This window comes from Neophocaena asiaeorientalis, unplaced genomic scaffold (genome assembly GCF_003031525.2).
Source record: "Neophocaena asiaeorientalis asiaeorientalis breed wild unplaced genomic scaffold, Neophocaena_asiaeorientalis_V1.1 scaffold151, whole genome shotgun sequence".
In the NCBI taxonomy this organism is placed as follows: domain Eukaryota; kingdom Metazoa; phylum Chordata; class Mammalia; order Artiodactyla; family Phocoenidae; genus Neophocaena; species Neophocaena asiaeorientalis.
Genome location: NW_020175490.1, coordinates 3,324,698 through 3,345,782, shown reverse-complemented (window position 1 = coordinate 3,345,782; position 21,085 = coordinate 3,324,698). Strand labels below are relative to the sequence as shown.

At 37.6% G+C, this 21,085-nt stretch overlaps 1 protein-coding gene across 3 annotated transcripts in view; it reads right to left on the bottom strand.

Moving 5' to 3' along the window:
• The window catches only part of GRIA4 (glutamate ionotropic receptor AMPA type subunit 4), a 522,548-nt gene that overhangs the window by 125,707 nt on the left and 375,756 nt on the right, over nt 1-21,085 (bottom strand). For all 3 annotated transcript variants that reach the window (XM_024768906.1, XM_024768905.1, XM_024768904.1), the window contains one exon: nt 12,051-12,104. In XM_024768906.1, coding sequence (XP_024624674.1) covers nt 12,051-12,104 — 54 coding nt within the window. The remainder of the gene's footprint in view (nt 1-12,050; nt 12,105-21,085) is intronic.

Genomic DNA, 21,085 nt, shown 5'->3' with positions numbered 1-21,085 from the left:
ATAGATGCAAAAATCCTCAACAAATGCTAGCAAACAGAATCCAACAACAAATTAAAAGGATCATACACCATGATCAAGTGGGATTTAACCAAAGAGTGCAAGGATTCTTCAATATATGCAAATCAATCAATGTGATACAGCATATTAACAAATTGAAGAAGAAAAAATATATGATCATCTCAATAGATGTAGAAAAAGCTTTGGACAAAATTTAACACCCATTTATGATAAAAACTCTCTAGAAAGTGGGATTAGGGGGAACCTACCTCAACCTAATAAAGGCCGTAAAGGACAAACCCACAGCAAACATCATTCTCAATGGTGAAAAACTGAAAGCATTTCCTCTAAGATCAGGAAAAAAACAAGGATGTCCACTTTCACCACTATTATTCAACATAGTTCTGGAAGTCCTGGTCATGGCAATCAGAGAAGAAAAAGAATTAAGAGGAATACAAATTGGAAAAGAAGAAGTAGAACTGTCACTTTTTTCAGATTACATGATACTATGATACTATACATAAAGAATCCTAAAGATGGCACCAGAAAGTTACTAGAGCTAATCAATGAATTTGGTAATGTTGCAGGATACAAAATTAATGCACAGAAATCTCTTGCATCCCTATACAATAATGATGAAATATCTGAAAGGAAAGTTAAGGAAACCCTCCCATTTACCACTGGAACAAAAAGAATAAAATACCTAGGAATAACTCTACTGAGGGAGACAAAAGACCAGTATGCAGAAAACTATAAGACATGGATGAAAGAAATTAAAGATGATACAAACAGATGGAGAGATATATCATGTTCTTGGATTGGAATAATCAACATTGTGCAAATGACTATACTACCCAAAGCAATCTACAGATTCAGTGCAATCCTTATCAAATTACCAATGGCATTTTTTACAGAACTAGAACAAAAAAATCTTAACATTTGTATGGAGACACAAAAGACCCTGAATAGCCAAAGTGGTCTTGATGGAAAAAAACGGAGCTGGAGGAATCAGACTCCCTGACTTCATACTATACTACAAAGCTACAGTAATTAAGACAGTATGGTACTGGCACAAAAAACAGAAATATAGATGAATGAAACAGGATAGAAAGCCCAGAGATAAACCCACGCACCTATGGTCAACTAATCTATGGCAAAAGAGGTAAGGATATACAATGGAGAAAAGACAGTGTCTTCAATAAGTGGTGCTGGGAAAACTGGACAGCTACATATAAAAGAATGAAGTTAGAATAGTCCCTACAGGGACTTCTGGGAAGATGGCGGAAGAGTAAGATATGGAGATCACCATCCTACCCACAGATACACCAGAAATACATCTGCACGTGGAACAGCTCCTACAGGACACCTACTGAACGCTGGCAGAAGACCTCAGACCTCCCAAAAGGGAAGAAACTCCCCATATACCTGGGTAGGGAAAAATTAAAAAAACAATAAACAGAGACCAAAGAATAGGGATGGGACCTGCACCACTGGGAGGGAGCTGTGAAGGAGGAAAGGTATCCACACACTAGGAAGCCCCTTCATGGGTGGAGACTGTGGGTGGCAGAGGGGGAAGCTTCAGAGCCACAGAGGAGAGCACAGCAACAGGGGTGTGGAGGGCAAAGTGGAGAGATTCCCGCACAGAGGATCAGTGCCAACCAGCGCTCACCAGCCCGAGAGGCTTGTCTGCTCACCCGCTGGGGCAGGCGGAGCTGGGAGCTGAGGCTCAGGCTTCCCTCAGAGCACAGAGAGAGGACTGGGGTTGGCAGCATGAACACAGCCTGCAGGGGGTTAGTGCACCACGGCTAGCCGTGAGGGAGTCCAGGGAAAAGTCCGGACCTGCCGAAGAGGCAAGAGACATTTTCTTCTTTCTTGGTTTCCTGGTGTGTGAGAAGAGGGGATTAAGAGCACTGCTTAAAGGAGCTCCAGAGATGGGTGCGAGCTGCAGCTAATAGCATGGACCACAGAGACGGGCATGAGATGCTAAGGCTGCTGCTGCCACCACCAAGAAGCCTGTGTGTGAGCACAGGTCACTATCCACACCTCCCTTCGGGCGAGCCTGTGCAGCCTGCCACTGCCAGGGTCCCGGGATCCAGGGACACCTTCCCTCGGAGAATGCATGGTGCACCTTAGGCTGGTGCAAAGTCCTGCTGGCCTCTGTTGCAGCAGGATCACCCTGCATCTACAACCCCTCTCTTCCCCCAGCTTGAGTGAGCCAGAATTCTCGAGTCAGCTGCTCCTTTAACCCTGTCCTGTCTGAGTGAAGAACAGACACCCTCTGGTGACCTACATGCACCGGCGGGGCCAAATCCAAAGCTGAGCCCCGGGAGCTGTGTGAACAAAGAAGAGAAAGGGAGATCTCTCCCAGCAGTCTCAGGAGTGGTGGATTAAATCTCCACAATCAACTCGATGTACCCTGCATCTTTGAAATACATGAATAGACAATGAATCATCCCAAAATGAGGAGGTGGACTTTGAGAGCAAGATTTATTATTTTTACCCCTTTTCCTCTTTTTGTGAGTGTGTATGCTTCTGTGTGAGATTTTGTCTGTATAACTTTGCTTTCACCATTTGTCCTAGGGTTCTATCCTACCGTTTTATTTTTTTTAATTTTTCTTAATAATTATTTTTTATTTTAATAACTTTATTTTATCTTACTTTATTTTATTTTCTTTTATGCTCTTTCTTTCTTTCTACTTTTTCTCCCTTTTATTCTGAGCCGTGTGGATGAAAGGCTCTTGGTGCTGCAACCAGGAGTCAGTGCTGTGCCTCTGAGGTGGGAGAGCCAACTTCAGGACACTGGCCAAGAGACGTCCCAGCTCCACATAATATCAAATGGTGAAAATCTCCCAGAGATCTCCATCTCAACACTGACACCCAGCTTCACTCAATGACCAGCAAGCTACAGTGCTGAACACTCTATGCCAAACAACTAGCAAGACAGGAACACAAGCCCACCCATTAACAGAGAGGCTGCCTAAAAACACAATAAGTCCACAGACACCCCAAAACACACCACCAGATGTGGACCTACCCACCAGAAAGACAAGATCCAGCCTCAGCCACCAGAACACAGGCACTAATCCCCTCCACCAGGAAGCCTACACAACACACTGAACAAACTTTAGCCACTGGGGACAGACATCAAAAACAACAGAAACTACAAACCTGCAGCCTGCAAAAAGGAGACCCAAACACAGTAAGATAAGCAAAATGAGAAGACAGAAAAACACACAGCAGATGAAGGAGCAAGATAAAAACCCACCAGACCTAACAAATGAAGAGGAAATAGGCAGTCTACCTGAAAAAGAATTCAGAATAATGATAGTAAAGATGATCCAAAATCTTAGAAATAGAATAGAGAAAATGTAAGAAACAATTAACAAGGACCTAAAGAACTAAAGATGAAAGAAGCAATGATGAACAAGACAATAAATGAAATTAAAAATGCTCTAGAAGGGATCAATAGCAGAATAACTGAGGCAAAAGAACAGATAAGTGACCTGGAAGATAAAATAGTGCAAATAACTACTGCAGAGCAGAATAAAGAAAAAGGAATGAAAACAACTGAGGACAGTCTCAGAGAATTGTGAGACAACATTAAATGCACCAATATTCGAATTATAGGGGTTCCAGAAGAAGAAGAGAAAAAGAAAGGGACTGAGAAAATATTTGAAAAGATTATAGTTGAAAACTTCCCTAATATGGGAAAGGAAATAGTTAATCAAGTTCAGGAAGCACAGAGAGTCCCATACAGGATAAATCCAAGGAGAAACATGCCAAGACACATATTAATCAAACTGTCAAAAATTAAATACAAAGAAAATATATTAAAAGCAGCAAGGGAAAAACAACAAATAACACACAAGGGAATCCCCATAAGGTTAACAGCTGATCTTTCAGCAGAAACTCTGCAAGCCAGAAGGGACTGGCAGGACATATTTAAAGTGATGAAGGAAAAAATCTACAACCAAGATTACTCTACCCAGCAAGGATCTCATTCAGATTTGATGGAGAAATTAAAAACTTTACAGACAAACAAAAGCTGAGAGAGTTCAGCACCACCAAAACAGCTTTACAACAAATGTTAAAGGGTCTTCTCTAGTCAAGAAACATAAGACAAGGAAAAGACCTACAATAACAAACCCAAAACAATTAAGAAAATGGGAATAGGAACATACATATTGATAATTGCCTTAAATGTAAATGGATTAAATGCTCCCACCAAAAGACACAGAGTGGCTGAATGGATCAAAAACAAGACCAATATATACGCTGTCTACAAGAGACCCACTTCAGAACTAGAGACACATACAGACTGAAAGTAAGGGGGTGGTAAAAGATATTCCATGCACATGGAAACCAAAAGAAAGCTGGAGGAGCAATTCTCATATCAGACAAAATAGACTTTAAAATAAAGACTATGAGAAGAGACAAAGAAGGACACTACATTATGATCAAGGGATCGATCCAAGAAGATATAACAATTGTCAATATTTAAGCACCCAAAATAGGAGCATCTCAATACATAAGGCAAATACTAACAGCCATAAAAGGGGAAATCGACAGTAACACATTCATAGTAGGGGACTTTAACACCCCACTTTCACCAATGGACAGATCATCGAAAATGAAAATAAAAAAGGAAATACAAGCTGTAAATGATACATTCAACAAGGTGGACTTAATTGATATTTATAGGACATATCAAAAACAACAGAATACACATTTTTCTCAAGTGCTCATGGAACATTCTCCAGAATAGATCATATCTTGGGTCACAAATCAAGCCTTGGTAAATTTAAGAAAATTGAAATTGTATCAAGTATCTTTTCTGACCACAATGCTGTGAGACTAGATATCAATTACAGGGAAAGATCTGTAAAAAATACAAACACATTTCATTTTACGAGGCCACCATCACCCTGACACCAAAACCAGACAAGGATGTCACAAAGAAAGAAAACTACAGGGCAATATCACTGATGAACATAGATGCAAAAATCCTCAGCAAAATACTAGCAAACAGAATCCAACAGCACATTAAAAGGATCATACACCATGATCAAGTGGGTTGAATCCAGGAATGCAAGAATTCTTCAATAAACACAAATCAATCCACGTAATACACCATACTTACAAATTGAAGGAGAAAAACCATATGATCATCTCAATAAATGCAGAGAAAGCTTTTGACAAAATTCAACACCCATTTATGATAAAAACCCTGCAGAAAGTAGGCATAGAGGGAACTTTCCTCAACATAATAAAGGCCATATGTGACAAACCGACAGCCAACATCGTCCTCAATGGTGAAAAACTGAAAGCATTTCCACTACGATCAGGAACAAGACAAGGTTGCCCACTCTCACCACTCTAATTCAACAGAGTTGTGGAAGTTTTAGCCACAGCAATCAGAGAAGAAAAGGAAATAAAAGGAATCCAAATCAGAAAAGAAGAAGTAAAGCTGTCACTGTTTGCAGATGACATGATACTATACATACAGAACCCTAAAGATGCTACCGGAAAACTACTAAAGCTTATCAATGAATTTGGTAAAGTAGCAGGATACAAAATTAATGCACAGAAATCTCTGGCATTTCTATACACTAATTATGAAAAATCTGAAAGTGAAATCAAGAAACCACTCCCATTTACCACTGCAGCAAAAAGAATAAAATATCTACGAATAAACCTACCTAAGGAGACAAAAGACCTGTATGCAGAAAATTATATGACACTGATGAAAGAAATTAAAGATGATACAAATAGTTGGAGAGGTATACCATGTTCTTGGATTCTTGGAAGAATCAACATTGTGTAAAAGACTCTACTACCCAAAGCAGTCTACAGATTCAATGCAATACCTATCAAACTACCACTGGCATTTTTCACAGAACTAGAACAAAAAATTTCACAATTTGTATGGAAACACAATAGACCCTGATAGCCAAAGCAATCTTGAGAATGAAAAACGGAGCTGGAAGAATCAGGCCCCCTGTCTTCAGACTATTCTCCAAAGCTACAGTAATCAAGACAGTATGGTACTGGAACAAAAACAAAAATATAGGTCAATGGAACAGGATAAAAAGCCCAGAGATCAACCCACGCACATATGGTCACCTTATCTTTGATAAAGGAGGCAGGAATATACAGTGGAGAAAGGATAGCCTCTTCAATAAGTGGTGTTGGGAAAACTGGACAGGTACATATAAAAGTATGAGATTATAACACTCCTTAACACCATACACAAAAATAAGCTCAAAATGAATTAAAGACCTAAATATAAGGCCAGATACTCTCAAACTCTTAGAGGAAAGCAGGCAGAACACTCTATGACATAAATCACAGCAAGATCCTTTTTGATCCACCTCCTAGAGAAATGGAAATAAAAAGAAAAATAAACAAATGGGACCTAATGAAACTTCAAAGTTTTGCACAGCAAAAGAAACATAAACAAGACCAAAAGACAACCCTCAGAATGGGAGAAAATATTTTCAAATGAAGCAACTGACAAAAGATTAATCTCCAAAATTTACAAGACCTCATGCAGCTCAATAACAAAAAAACAAACAACCCAATCCAAAAATGAGCAGAAGACCTAAATAGACATTTCCCCAGAGAAGATATAGAGATTGCCAACAAACACATGAAAGAATGCTCAACATCATTAATCATTAGAGAAATGCAAATCAAAACTACAATGAGATATTATGTCACACCAGTCAGAATGGCCATCATCAAAAAATCTAGAAACAATAAATGCTGGAGAGTATATGGAGAAATCCATAATTCAAAAAGAGTCATGTGCCAAAATGTTCATTGCAGCTCTGTTTACAATAGCCAGGAGATGGAAACAACCTAAGTGTCCACCATCAGATGAATAGATAAAGAAGATGTGGCACATATATACAATGGAACATTACTCAGCCATAAAAAGAAGTGAAATTGATTTATTTGTAGTGAGGTGGATGGACCTAGAGTCTGTCATACAGAGTGAAGTAAATCAGAAAGAGAAAGACAAATACCATATGCTAACACATACATATGGAATCTAAGAAAAAAAATTGTAATGAAGAATCTAGGGGTAAGATGGGAATAAAGACACAGACCTACTAGAGAATGGAGTTGAGGATATGAGGAGGGGAAATGGTAAGCTGTGACAAGGTGAGAGAGTGGCATGGACATATATACACTACCAAACGTAAAATAAATAGCTAGTGGGAAGCAGACACATAGCACAGGGAGATCAGCTCGGTGCATTCTGAACACCTGGATGGGTGGGATAGGGAAGGTGGGAGGGAGGGAGATGCAAGAGGGAGGAGATATGGGAACATATGTATATGTATAACTGATTCACTTTGTTATGAAGCAGAAACTAAGACACCATTGTAAAGCAATTATACTCCAATAAAGATGTAAAAAAAAAAAAAAGAATACTCCCTACCCCCATACCCAAAAATAAACTCAAAATGCATTAGAGACCTAAATGTAAGACCAGACACTCTGAAGCTCTTAGAGGAAAACGTAGGAAGAACACTCTGACTTAAATCACAGCAAGATCTTTTTTGATCCATATCCTAGAGTAATGGAAATGAAAAGAAAAATGAACAAGTGGGAGCTATAGAAACTTAAAGGCTTTTGCACAGCAAAGGAAAGTACAAACAAGATGAAAAGACAGCCCTCAGAATGGGATAAATATTTGCAAATGAATCAATGGACAAAGGATTAATCTCTAAAATATATAAACATCTCATGCAGCTCAATATTAATAAAACAAACAACCCAATCGAAAAATGGGCAGAAGACCTAAATAGACATTTCTCCAAAGAAGACGCATAGTTGGCCAAGATGCACATGAAAAGCTGCTCAAAATCACTAATTATTATAGTAATGCAAATCAAAACTACACTGAGGTATCACCTCACACCAATTAGAATGGGCATCATTAGAAAATCTACAAACATTAAATTCTGGAGAGGGTGTGGAGAAAAGGGAACCCCCCTTGTACTGTTGGTTGGAATGTAAATTGATACAGCCACTATGGAGAACTCTATGGAGGTTCCTTAATATAACTAAAAGTAGAATTACTATATGACCCAGCAATCCCACTACTGGGCGTATACCCAGAGAAAACCATAATTCAAAAATACACACATACTCCAATGTTCATTGCAGCACTATTTACAATAGCCAGGACATGGAAGCAACCTAAATGCACACTGACAGATGAATGGATAAAGAAGATACGGTACATATATACAATGGAATATTACTCATCCAGAAAAAGGAACGAAACTGAGTCATTTGTAGAGATGTGGATGGATCTAGTGACTGTCATACAGAGTGAAGTGTCAGAAAGAGAAAAACAAATATTGTATATTAACACATATATGTGGAACCTAGAAAAATGGTACAGATCAACCAGTTTAAAAAAAAAAATTCAAAAAAAAATAACTAAATAAATATAAAAATAAAAAAAGAAAAAATAGTGGTGAGAGAAGACATCCTCATGTTAAATGAAAAGCTTTCAGCTTTTCAACATTAGATATGATGTTAGATGTGGGCTTATCATACATGGCCTTTTTTATAGTGCAGTATGTTCCTTCTATACTCAGGTTCTTGAGATTTTTTTATCATGAAATGATGTGAACTATGTCAAAAGCTTTTTCTGCCTCTATTGAAATGATCATATGATTTTTATTCTTTTTGTAATGTGGTGCCATCACATTGGTTAATTCGATGATATCAAACCATCCTTGCATCTCTGGGCAAATCCCTCTTGATCTTGATATGATCTTCGTTCCATCCTTTTAATGTACTGTTTAATTTGGTTTGTTAATATTTTGTAGAGGATTTTTGTATCTGTGTTCAACAATCAGTCTGAAATTTACTTTTTTTGTAGTGTCATTGTCTGGCTTTGGTATCAGTGTAATGTTGGCCTTGAAAGTAAATTTGGAAGTGTTCTCTCTGCTTCTATTTATTGGAATAATTTTTAAAGTTTTAGTAATTATTCTTGTTTAAAGGTTTGGTAGAAATTATCCATGAAGCCATATGGTCCTGGACTTTTTTGTCGGGGAGTGATTTGGTTACTGATTCAAACTACTCTCTTGTTATTGGTTAGTTCAGATTTTCCTTTTAATTATAATTCATGCTTGATATGTTTCTAGGTATTTATTCATTTCTTCTAGGGTATATAATTTGTGAGTATTATTGTTCATAGTAGTTTCTTAGTATTTCTGTGGTATTAGTTGCAATTGATCTTCTTACCTTTATGATTTTTAAAAGTTTTCTTTTTCCTTTGTCTAGTTAAAGATTTGTCAATTTTGTTTATCTTTTAAAACTACCTTCATTGATATTTTCTATTGTCTTTTTAGTCTCTATTTCATTTATCTCCACTTTGATCTTTGTTATTTCCTTCCTTCACCTAAATTTGAGCTTAGTTTTTTCTCATTTTTCTAGTTCCTTGAGGTATAAAGTTCTTTATTTGATTTCTCTATTTTTATTTAATGTTGGCATCTATTTCTATAAACTTCCCTTTTAGAACTGCTTTAGGTGTATTCCGTATGTTCTGGTATGGTATGTTTCCATTTCCAATTGCATTTGTCTCAAGGTACTTTTTTATTTCACTCTTGATTTCTTTTGACCCAATGGTTGTCAGGAGCCTTTGGCTAATCTCCACATATTTGTAGATTCTCCAGTTTTTTTCTTGTAATTAATTTCTAGTTTCACACCACTGTGGTCATGTGGATGCATGCCCCATTGGCTTTTGGACCTAGGTGTTTTTGAGGGGCTCTCTCTTGAGTGGCAGCCTTAAAAACTGAGGTGCTAAACATGTGGTCCAAGTCCTTTGCTCTTCATGTAGAAGCTGAGGGTTGGGGATTCCCTTCTGATTGTGTGGCACTATGCTGGGAGTAGTGCTTATGGAAAGAGTGTGCCTCACCTTTTCCAACCCATTTCTGTGTGGGTGTTTTCTCAGCTGCCTGATGTGTAGGAGTCATTCAGCTAGTTTCTGGATTTTTCTCAGAGGAATTTCTCTGTATGTGTGTCTGTGGAAGGAAAGGAGTTTAGAAGCTTCCCTTGTCTCCATCGTAATCCCTCCAACTAAATCAGTCTTTTCTACTTCATATGTTGTTACTTAGTCATTATATAGATAACTTGAATGTGATGCCATCTACTAGGGCTGTTTAATACAGGCTGTTATACCCATTAGGATATTATAACTATTAATTATAACTATTAATGTCAGCAATTCCGTTCTGGCATGATAATCTGTAACATATTGTCTTCTTTTTTTCCTTCTGAATTCCATTGTTTGGAAAGAATAGATGGTATTAAAACCTTCTATTTGCTAGAGTCTCCTTGTACAATGTCATTGTGACATTATAAGTCACATCAATAAATGTCTCTCTTTTTCTCTTATGGTGATTAATATCAGGATATATTTGCTTTAAGATTTATAGTTTTATAAAATATATTGAAACATCCAGACTACAGGCCTACTAAAAGCAATGGAAAAAACAAGTAAAAATTTCTCAGTATTTTCATGATAATATTAAGTAACAAAATTATACTTTATTCAAGAAACACAATACAATAAAACTTTAGAGTTTACTGCTGTATTTTAATATCTCAACTCCATAGTAAAACCTAGTTCACTAAAGACTTAAAATTCCTGTCTCAAAGTGTGATGGCCCACTTGCCACATGAAAAGAGTGGATGAATATGAATCTGTTTTCCAGCATTTTGTTCTTTCCCTGCTTTGAGTGCAAGATCCTCACCAAAGAAATATATGGTGGGAAAAGAGGAAAAGAACACATTCTTAACTTCTCTAGGATAAACCACTTTTGAGATCAAGCCCTTAGGGAAGATATGATACTGCCCTTTTTAACAGGGTACTCTGATAAATCAAGGAGAATGGCCCTCTGTATGGTCAGTTTTCCCCCACACTTGCAAAGTTAACAAGAAATACTTGAGCCTTGCCAAGAAATCTAAAAGGACTTGACTTATACCTTTAAGAATTTCATACTAATGCCTGTATGTTGTAAAATAAACATCTATATATATGTGAAAAGTTGACACTATTAAAATAATTTGGATTACTCCCAACAAAAGACTTTCTTAAATAGCCATTTCAAACTTGTTTTTCATAAAATTAAAAAACATTGGTCATCAGTTTTAATCATTCTTGTAATACACCTAAGTATTGACAATCTTCATCCATAGAGTAGCACATTTATCATTCACACAGACAAAAGGCCATTATCTAATTTGCCAAGTAATATCATAGTAAAACAAACATTATAATTAGCTTTAAAGGTCACTATGGCAGATATCAAGCTTATCTGCACCAAAATATATTGAATTAGAAATATGATCACTGTGATTAATGAAATACAATTGTTTTTAAGGAAAGACAAGAAAATTTTAACAAAATTTTTCCACCATTTGAGCTACCACCTCCTCCCCTTTAGTGTGCAGTGTGCATCTACATTATACATTAATATATTACCTAGATTCTCTTAGAAGACCCAGGAATGCCTACTCACAAAAAAAAAAAAAAAGAAAGAAAGAAAAAGAAGCAATTTCCTACTGGCACCAGCAAGGTAACTACTTAGGAGATTAGGAGATAACATTCCTTTCTCAATCCTGTAAGGGGTCACAATGACCCACTATTGCCTTGTTGGACTCTGTAAACTGTCGATATGTTACTTTGATTCATAACCCTTAATCTCAAAAACTTATATTTTGACCTCTAAGTTGTGCAGAAAATCTCGTTGCTTTGACCTCTAATGGGCAGAACAGTCCTCAGAGCTTTCTGAAAGACTAACTAGTGGGTTATAATCCTCAGGTAGGCCTAAATAAAATTTTCCATTTCTTTCTTAGATTGACCATTAATTTTTTTGTGGACACATAAGAGTACTATCCTATGTGTTATAAAAAGCTTAGTAAGTAATATAGTTTAATAATAGAGCACTATTTCAAGGCACAGTTAACATAATCTTGAATGTCTGAGCAATTCTTATGAAAAATAGAAAATAAAGAGTTCTTACCAAGTTTGCAATGATATAATGGTAGCCTTTAACATGCTTTCCAACACTCACAATCTGTGAAGATATAAGGAAATATGAGAAAACCAATTTAACTTTACTGAATGATCATATTTTTAAAAACAGAATTTTAACTATTCTAGCATAATGCCATGTGGAAACATGTTGAGAAAATGATATCGTTTTTCTTATGAAAGTGATTTATCCTAATTATAAGAAATTCATAAGTCACACTAAAAATTAAGTGGTTGAAGTAAAAAAAAAAGACCCCTGTAATTTCAATCCCATTGTATAAATGACCAATCATTTCATTATATCTTGTTCAGAAAATTACTATGTTATAATCCCCTCAAAGAGAATGATGTTATGAGACAAACCAATAGTTTACATATATTTCTAAAAAAGAATACTTTAACATAAGAAAGAAAATTATTTTGGTTCAAAGAATTTAGATGTACTTAATTTATTGATGATTTATAAGAATTCATGATAGACTGTTAGGTGCCTCAACTGGTGAGAATCATTTTCTATGAGTAGATTGGATCATTGTCCTGAAAAGCAGGTAAGATTTTTCTAGGCAAAATCTCTGTTTTTAGATACCTCTGATACCACAGAATACTTAGGTAATTCTCACTTTCCTATGGATATAACAATACTTTATTATGATAAAAAGAATAAGGACAAAACAACATCAAGAGACTTTTCCTTCTGCTACATTAATTTTTTTCTATGAATGTATTTTAGGAATGTTTAGAAAATTAGAAACTAAGAAAGTTTAGAAAAAAGTAATCAGATATTTTAAAAAGTACAACTTTATTTCCGTACTAGAAATTAAAATTCTTATTTTGTGAAACTGAAAATTTCTTTAATTAGAGAAACTCTAATGACAGTTACTAATGAGCAGCTTTGTAGCCTCATTGGTGTCCTCAAAGGTAACAACACAATATAAGATTTACATATACTTTTATTATTATTATTATTTTTTTGCAGTACGCAGGTCTCTCACTGTTGTGGCCTCTCCTGTTGCGGAGCACAGGCTCCGGACACGCAGGTTCAGTGGCCATGGATCACGGGCCCAGCCGCTCCGCGGCATGTGGTATCTTCCCAGACGGGGGCACGAACCTGTGTCCCCTGTATCGGCAGGCGGACTCTCAACCACTGCGCCATCAGGGAAGCCCTACATATACTTTTTTCATTAAAGAAAAAATTGAATTATTTTTGGTATTTTAATATCTTCTAAAATAATTCTTTGTAAATTAGTGACTTGTGTATGAAACACAGGAAAACCATTTTATTTTATTATTACTTTTTTCAAGATAGCAGAAGCAGCTTTATTCTGAAGCTTGCATAGCTTTGCACAAATAAAGCATTGGTGATATCTAGTATTTTAAAAGTTGCCGTATGAGTATTACATGTTTAATTAATAAAACAATTCAATTTAATGAAATATTTAGATAATCCCAGAAATGTTTCAACAGAACTTCAGTCAGAGACATTCACTGTGAGAATTACTGCTAGTAAGTACCAGCTTATTCCAAACAATATTTGTGAACTAGGGAGCTACAATAGGGTTCTCATTTCCATTCTTATTCATGTCCCATAACCACACTTTCATGCAGGTGCAAATTTTATTCCTGAGAGATTGGAGTTAATTTGTGCAATATTGACACCTTGCAAGCTGCCCAGCACCAGAAACAACCTATCTTATTTATAGCTGAAAAGGAAAACAGCTGGAGGCCAACAGATGCACTAACTGTCACTGTTTACATTCTACTCCACTCCTTGGTTAGTTTTTAACCAGAGCCAAGTTGGTCTCATGTTAACTCCCCCATTTTATATGCTCACCTGCTCTTCCCCTTCTACCAGTCTATTTTTCCCAAGGGGTCCAATCCAGTTTTTGTTTTTTTTAATTTTTATTGGAGTATAGTTGATTTAAAATGTTGTGTTAATTTCTGCTGTACAGCAAAGGGAATCAGTTATACATATACATGTATCCACTCATTTTTAGATTCTTTTCCCATATAGGTCATTACAGAGTACTGAGAAGAATTCCCTGTGCTATACAGCAAGCCCATACTAGTTATCTATTTTATATATAGTAGTGTGTATATGTCATTCCCAATCTCCCAATTTGTCTCTCTCCACTTTTTCCCCCCAAGTTTGTTTTTTGATTGTGTTGTTCGTTTTTTTGATATTGAGCTGCATGAGCTGTTTGTACATTTTGGAGTTTAATCCCTTGTCAATTGCTTCATTTGCAAATATTTTCTCCCATTTTGTGGGTTGACTTTTCATTTTGTTTATGGTTTCTTTTGCTGTGCAAAAGATTTAAGTTTAATTAGGTCCCATTTGTTTATTTTCGTTTTTATTTTTATTACTGTAGGAGGTGGATTGAAAAGATCCTCCTGTGATTTATGTCAGAGAGTGTTCTGTCTATGTTTTCCTGCAAGAGTTTTATAGTATCCAACCTTACAATTAGGCCTTTAATCTGTTTTGATTTGATTTTTTTGGTATGGTGCTAGGGAGTGTTCTAATTTCATTCTTTTACATGTGGCTGTCCAGTTTTCCTAGTACCAGTTATTGAAGAGACTGTCTTTCCTCCATTGTATATTCTTGCTTCCTTTGTCAAAGATTAGTTGATCATAAGTGTGTGGGTTTATCTCTGGACTTTCTATCCTGTTCCATTGATCTATATTTCTGTTTTTGGACAAATACCATACTGTCTTGATTACTGTAGCTTTGTAGTATAGTCTGAAGTCTGGGAGTCTGATTCTTCCAGCTGTGTTTTTCTTTCTCAATATAGCTTTGACTATTCAGGGTCTTTTGTGTTTCCATACAAATTGTAAAATTCTTTGTCCTAGTTCTGTGAAAAATGCCATTGGTAATTTGATAGGGATTGCATTGAATCTGTAGATTGCTTTGGGTAGTATAGTCGCTTTGATAATAACAATTCTTCCAATCCAAGAACATGGTATATCTCTCCATCTGATCTGCTTGTGTCATCTTTGATTTCATTCATCATTATCTTATTGTTTTCTGAGTATCTCCTTAGGTGGGTTTATACCTAAGTATTTTATTCATTTTGATGCAAGGATAAATAGGATTGTTTCCTTAATTTCTGTTTCTGATCTTTCATTGTTAGTGTATAGGAATGCAAGAGATTTCTGCATATTAATTTTATATCCTGCAACTTTACCAAATTCATTGATGAGTTCTAGTGGTCTTCTGGTGGTATGTTTAGGGTTTTCTATGTACAGTATCAGGTTATCTGCAAACAGTGACTTTACTGTTTTCTTTTACTTTTCTTTTTCTTTTCCAATTTGGATTCCTTTTCTTTTTCTTCTCTGGTTGCCATGGCTAAAACTTCCAAAACTATGTTGAATAATAGTGGTGAGAGTGGGCACCCTTGTATTGTTCCTGATCTTAGAGGGAATACTTTCAGTTTTTCACCATTGAGAATGATGTTGGCTGTGGGTTTGTTGTATATAGTCTTTATTATGTTAGGTAAGCTCCCTCTATGCCCACTGTCTGGGGAGATTTTGTCATAAATCGGTGTTGAATTTTGTCAAAAGTTTTGCTGCATCTATTGAGATGATCATATGGTTTTTATTCTTCAGTTTGTTAATATGGTTTATCACATTGATTGATTTGCATGTACTGAAGAACCCTTATCTCCCTGAGATAAATCCCACTTGATCACAGTGTATGATCCTTTTAATGTGTTGTGGATTATGTTTGATAGTATTTTATTGAGGAGTTTTGCGTCTATGTTAATCAGTGATATTGGCCTGCAACTTTCTTTTTTTGTGATATCTTTGTCTGGTTTTGGGATCAGGGTGATTGTGGCCTTGTAGAATGGGCTTGGGACTGTTCCTCTCTCTGCTATTTTTTGGAAGAGTTTGAGAAAGATAGTTGTTAACTCTTCTCTAAATCCTTGGTATAATTCACCTTTGAAGCCATCTGGTCCTGGACTTTTGTTGTTGGAAGATTTTTAATCACAGTTTCAATTTCATTATTTGTGATTTGTTCATATTTTCTATTCTTCCTGGTTCAGTCTTAGAAGGTTGTATCTTTCTAAGAATTTGTCCATTTCTTCCAGGTTGTCTATTTTATTGGCATAGAGTTGCTTATAGTAGTCTCTTATGATCCTTTGTATTTCTGCAGTGTCAGTTGTAACTTCTCCTTTTTCATTTTTAGTTTTCTTGATTTGAGCCCTTTCCCTTTTTTTCCTGATGAGTCTGTCTAAAGGTTTATCGATTTTGTTTATCTTCTCAAAGAACCAGCTTTTAGTTTCATTGATCTTTGCTATTGTTTTCTTCATTTCTATTTCATTTATTTCTGTTCTGATCTTTATGATTTCTTTCTTTCTACTGACTCTGAGTTTTGTTTGTTCTTCTTGCTCTAGTTGCTTTAGGTGTAAAGTTAGGATGTTTATTTGAGATTTTTCTGAGACAAGATTCTAGTGGTATAACCTTCCATCTTAGAACTGCTTTTGCTGCACCACATAGGTTTTGGATTCCTGTGTCCCTAGGTTTTTTTTTTCATCTTTGATTTCTTCAGTGATCCACTGGTTGTTTATTAACATATTATTTAGCTTCTATGTGTTTGGTTTTTTACATTTTTTTCCTGTAATTAATTTCTAATCTCATAGGGTTGTCAGAAAATATGCTTGATATTATTTCAATTTTCTTAAACTTACCACGCCTTGATTTGAGACCCAAGATGTGATCTATCCATGAGAATGTTCCATGTGCAGTTGAGAAGAAAGCGTATTCTGCTGCTTTCTGATGGAGTGTTCTATAAATATCATAGTCTACCTGTTCTAATGTGTCATTTAAGGCTTTTGTTTCCTTACTGATTTTCTGTCTGGATGATCTGTTCATTGACGAAAGTGGTGTATTAAAGTTCCCCACTATTACTGTGTTTCTGTCAATTTCTCCTTTTATGGCTGTTAACATTTGCCTTTTATATAAAGGTGCTCCTATGTTGCGTGCATATATATTTACAAATGTTATATCTTCTTCTTGTATTGATCACTTGATCATTATGTAGTGTCCTTCCTTGTCTCTTGTAACAGTCTTTAAGTCTATTTTATCTGATATGAGTATTGCTACTCCAGCTTTCTTTTGACTTCCATGTGCATGGAATACCTTTTTCCAACCCCTCATTTTCAGTCTGTATGCATCCCTAGGTCTGAAGTGGGTCTCTTGTAGACAGCATATGTATGGGTCTTGTGTTTTTTTTTTTTTTTTTTATTGGAGTATAATTGCTTTACAATGTTGTGTTAGTTTCTGCTGTACAACACTGTGAATCAGCTATATGTATTTTTTTTTTTTTTTTTTTTTTTTTTTATTGGAGTATAATTGCTTTACAATGTTGTGTTAGTTTCTGCTGTACAACACTGTGAATCAGCTATATGTATACATATATTCCCTCACTCTTGGACCTCCTTCCCACCCACCATCCCACCTATGTAGGTCATCACCAAGCTGAGCTCCCTGTGCCAAACAGCAGGTTCCTATGGGTCTTGTTTTTGTATGCATTCAGCCAATCTATGTCTTTTGGGTGAAGCACTTAATACATTAATATTTAGGGTAATTATCAATATATATGTATCAATATGTATGGTCCAATTGCCATTTTCTTCATTGTTTGGGTATTTTTTTTGTCCCTTCCATGCCTCTTTTGTTCTCTTCTCTTGTGGTTTGATCACCATCATAAGTTCTGTGTTTGGGTTGCTTTTTCCTTTTATTATGTGTACCTATTGTACTTTTTTGGTTTCCATTTCCCATTTGGTTTTGATTTATATATATACATATACACACACACACACACACACACAAAGTTGTTTTAGGTTGCTGGTCTCTTAATTTCAAATGCATTCCCATTTCCTGCATTTGTACCCTCCTCTTCTTATGGTTGCTTGTTTTAATATTCTATTTGTGTATGGATGATTTCCTTTACCAGTGAGCTTTCCCATTTGTAATTTTCTTGTTTCTCATTGTGGCCTCTTTTTTCCCCCTGAATAGAGAGGTTCCTTTAGGATTTGTTGTAAAGCTGTTCTGGTGCTGCTGAATTCTCTTAGCTTTTGCTTATCTGTAAAGCTGTTGATTTCTATGTCATATTTGAATAAGCACCTTGCTGGGTAGAGTATTCTTGGTTGTTGGTTTTTCCCTTTCATCACTTTAAATATATCATGTTACTCCCTTCTGGCCTGCAGAGTTTCTGCTGAAAAATCAGCTGATAATGTTATGGGAATTCCCTTGTATGTTATTTGTTGCTTTTCCCTTGTTGCTTTTAATATTTTTTCTTTGTATTTGATTTTTGTTAGTTTGATTAATATATGTCTTGGCATGTCTCTCCTTGAGTTTATCCTGTATGGGACTCTCTGTGCTTCCTTGAGTTGGTTGAATATTTCCTTTCCCATGTTAGGGAAGTTTTGGACTATAATCTCTTCAAATATTTTTTTCAGGCCCTTTCTCTTTCTCTCCTTTTTCTGGGAACCATAAAATGCAAATGTTTGTGTGTTTAATGTTGTCCCAGTGGTCTCTGAGACTGTCCTCATTTCTTTTTATTCTTTTTTCTTTATTCTGTTCCACAGCAGTGATTTCCACCACTCTGTCTTCCAGCTCATTTATTCATTTTCTGCCTCAGTTATTCTGCTATTGATTCCTTTAGTGTATTTTTCCTTTTGGTTGTTGTGTTGTTCATTTCTGTTTGTCTGTTTGTTAAATCTTCTATTTTTGTTGTTGTTGTTGTTAATCATTTCTTGTATCTTCTCAATCTGTGCTTCCATTCTTTTTCCAAGATCTTGGGTCATCTTTACCATCATTACTCTGAATTATTTTTCTGGTAGATTGCCTATCTCCTCTTCATTTAGTTTTTCTTGTAGGTTTTTATCTTGCCCCTTCCTCTGCAACATATTTATCTGTCATTTCATTTTGTCTGCCTTACTGTGTTTGTGGTCTCCTTTCTTCAGACAGGGTGTTAGTTCCTCTTGCTTCTGGTGTCTGTCCCCTGGTTTGTGAATTTGGTTCTGGGGCTTGTGCAGGCTTCCTGATAGGGGGGGACTGATGCCTTCCCTCTGGTGGGTGGAGTTGGTTCTTGTCCCTTTGGTGGACAGGGTCATGTCAAATGGTGTATTTTGGGGTGTCTGTCAGCTTAGTATGACTTTAGCCAGCCTGTCTGCTGATGGGTGGGGCTGTTTTCCTGGTCTTGTTGGTTGTTTGGCCTGAGACATTCCAGCACTGGAGCCTGCAGGCTTTTGGGTGGGGTCAGGTTTTGGTGTCAAATGAGGACCTCTTGGAGATCTCACACAGATTAATATTCCCTGGAGCCTCTGATACTAGTGTCCTTGCCCCATGGTGAACTACAGCCAACCCCCGCCCTCCCAGGAGACCCTCCAAGACCCCTGGGTCGGTATAACCCAGGTTCCTATGGAGGTACTTCTTTGTGCTCAGCCCAGTGCATGTGAGACCCTGTGTACACCCTCCAAGAGTGGAGTATCTGTTTCCCCCAGCCCTGTGGAGCTCCTGTCCTCAAGCCCTGCTGACCTTCAAGGTTAAATGCTCTTGGGGTTCTTCCTCCCGATGCCAGATGCTCAGACTGTCTTGGAGGGTTATTTTTATATGGGAACATCCCTATATAACCTCCATAGGTTTAATTTTTGTGTATGTGTGTGTGAGGGCTGTTTTTAGTATCAATGTCTGCCACCTCTTTCCTCAGTGTATACTGGTCATTATCCCCTTGATAGGGTATTTGAGTGGCTTTGTGGTGACCAGACCTGCCCTGGATAGTAAGCAGGGTCTCCCCTTTACTCTGTGGTTGTCAATGCCTGTCAAGGGCAGGGTCTGCTACCCAGTTGTTTGAATGGAGGCCCCCAGATTTGTCTCATAGCTGTTTCTGATCTACAGAGCGAGGTAGGTGAGATTGGAGCACTCCCACTGGGAAAGAAGCCACTGAGTCTTCCTCCTCTGGAGCAGTTCACCTGTGAGCATGCTGCATTGTGTCACCTTTCACCCGTTGTGTGAGCTTACAAGTTATTCTGTTGTTGGCACTGCTCTCGGCCCCACCTTAACTGTGGGTATGCTGGCAATTGGCCCCGGTGTCTCTCAGGCATTGTTTTCAACAGTCCACCAACATAGATCCACTGAAGTCAGCTCCCAGGATTGCAGTAATTATAGATCTGGACCTACTGTGGGCTCTATGGGGGCAGCTCAGACTCTGGCCTGGCCCATCACATGTGTATGTGCTCACAAAGTCTGCAGCTGCTAAAGCTAGACTTGTCTTGGCTGCAGGAGCACTCATTGACCACTCAGATATTCTGCAGTCACTGAGTTTACAAAGCCAGTCATGGGGGTGTAATTCTGTGGTTTGTGCATCTGTGAGGAGAGATTTTAGTTCTTCTTCCTTAGTTGCAGTGCCCCTGGTTTCAGCTCCACCTCCGTGTGGGGGAGCAGAATGCCAAGGGCGTAAGAGAGCTGGCCACAGCAGGGATGGGGCATGAGGTGTGGCCAGGGACTGCAGGTGCGAGAGAGCCAGTCCCAGCAGGATCCCTTCCTAGTGTGCTGGGGAGGCAGGGGCTGGAGCATGGGGAGAGAGGCTGCAATGGCAGCCCTGCCCTTTGTGTATCACTCAACAATGACACTTCACTTCTATGGAGGTCTGGGCTTCCTCCAGGATCATTCCTGGCTGTGGAGCTCCTCTTTCCCATCCCCTCAGGCTGTCTCCTCACATCCAACAGCAGTCCTCTCCACGAGTCTGCTCTCCAAACCCCAAGTTCCAGCACCCAGGTCCTGTCTGCACTGGCAGACACATGTCTCAAGCTGGGGTATGCAGAGCTGTGACTTGGACCCTCTGTGTAGATCTCACTCTGTCCTGCCTGCTACAGACTGGTTGGTGCACTCTCCTCTGAGCTTCCAAAGCTCCCCTTCTGTCCCAGCTGATCTCCCTGCTGGTGAGGGGGCTTCCCCAGATGCAGGAACCTGTTCTCTCTTTCAGCTTTCCACCAGCGGTGTGGGTCCTGTCCCACTTCCTCTCCT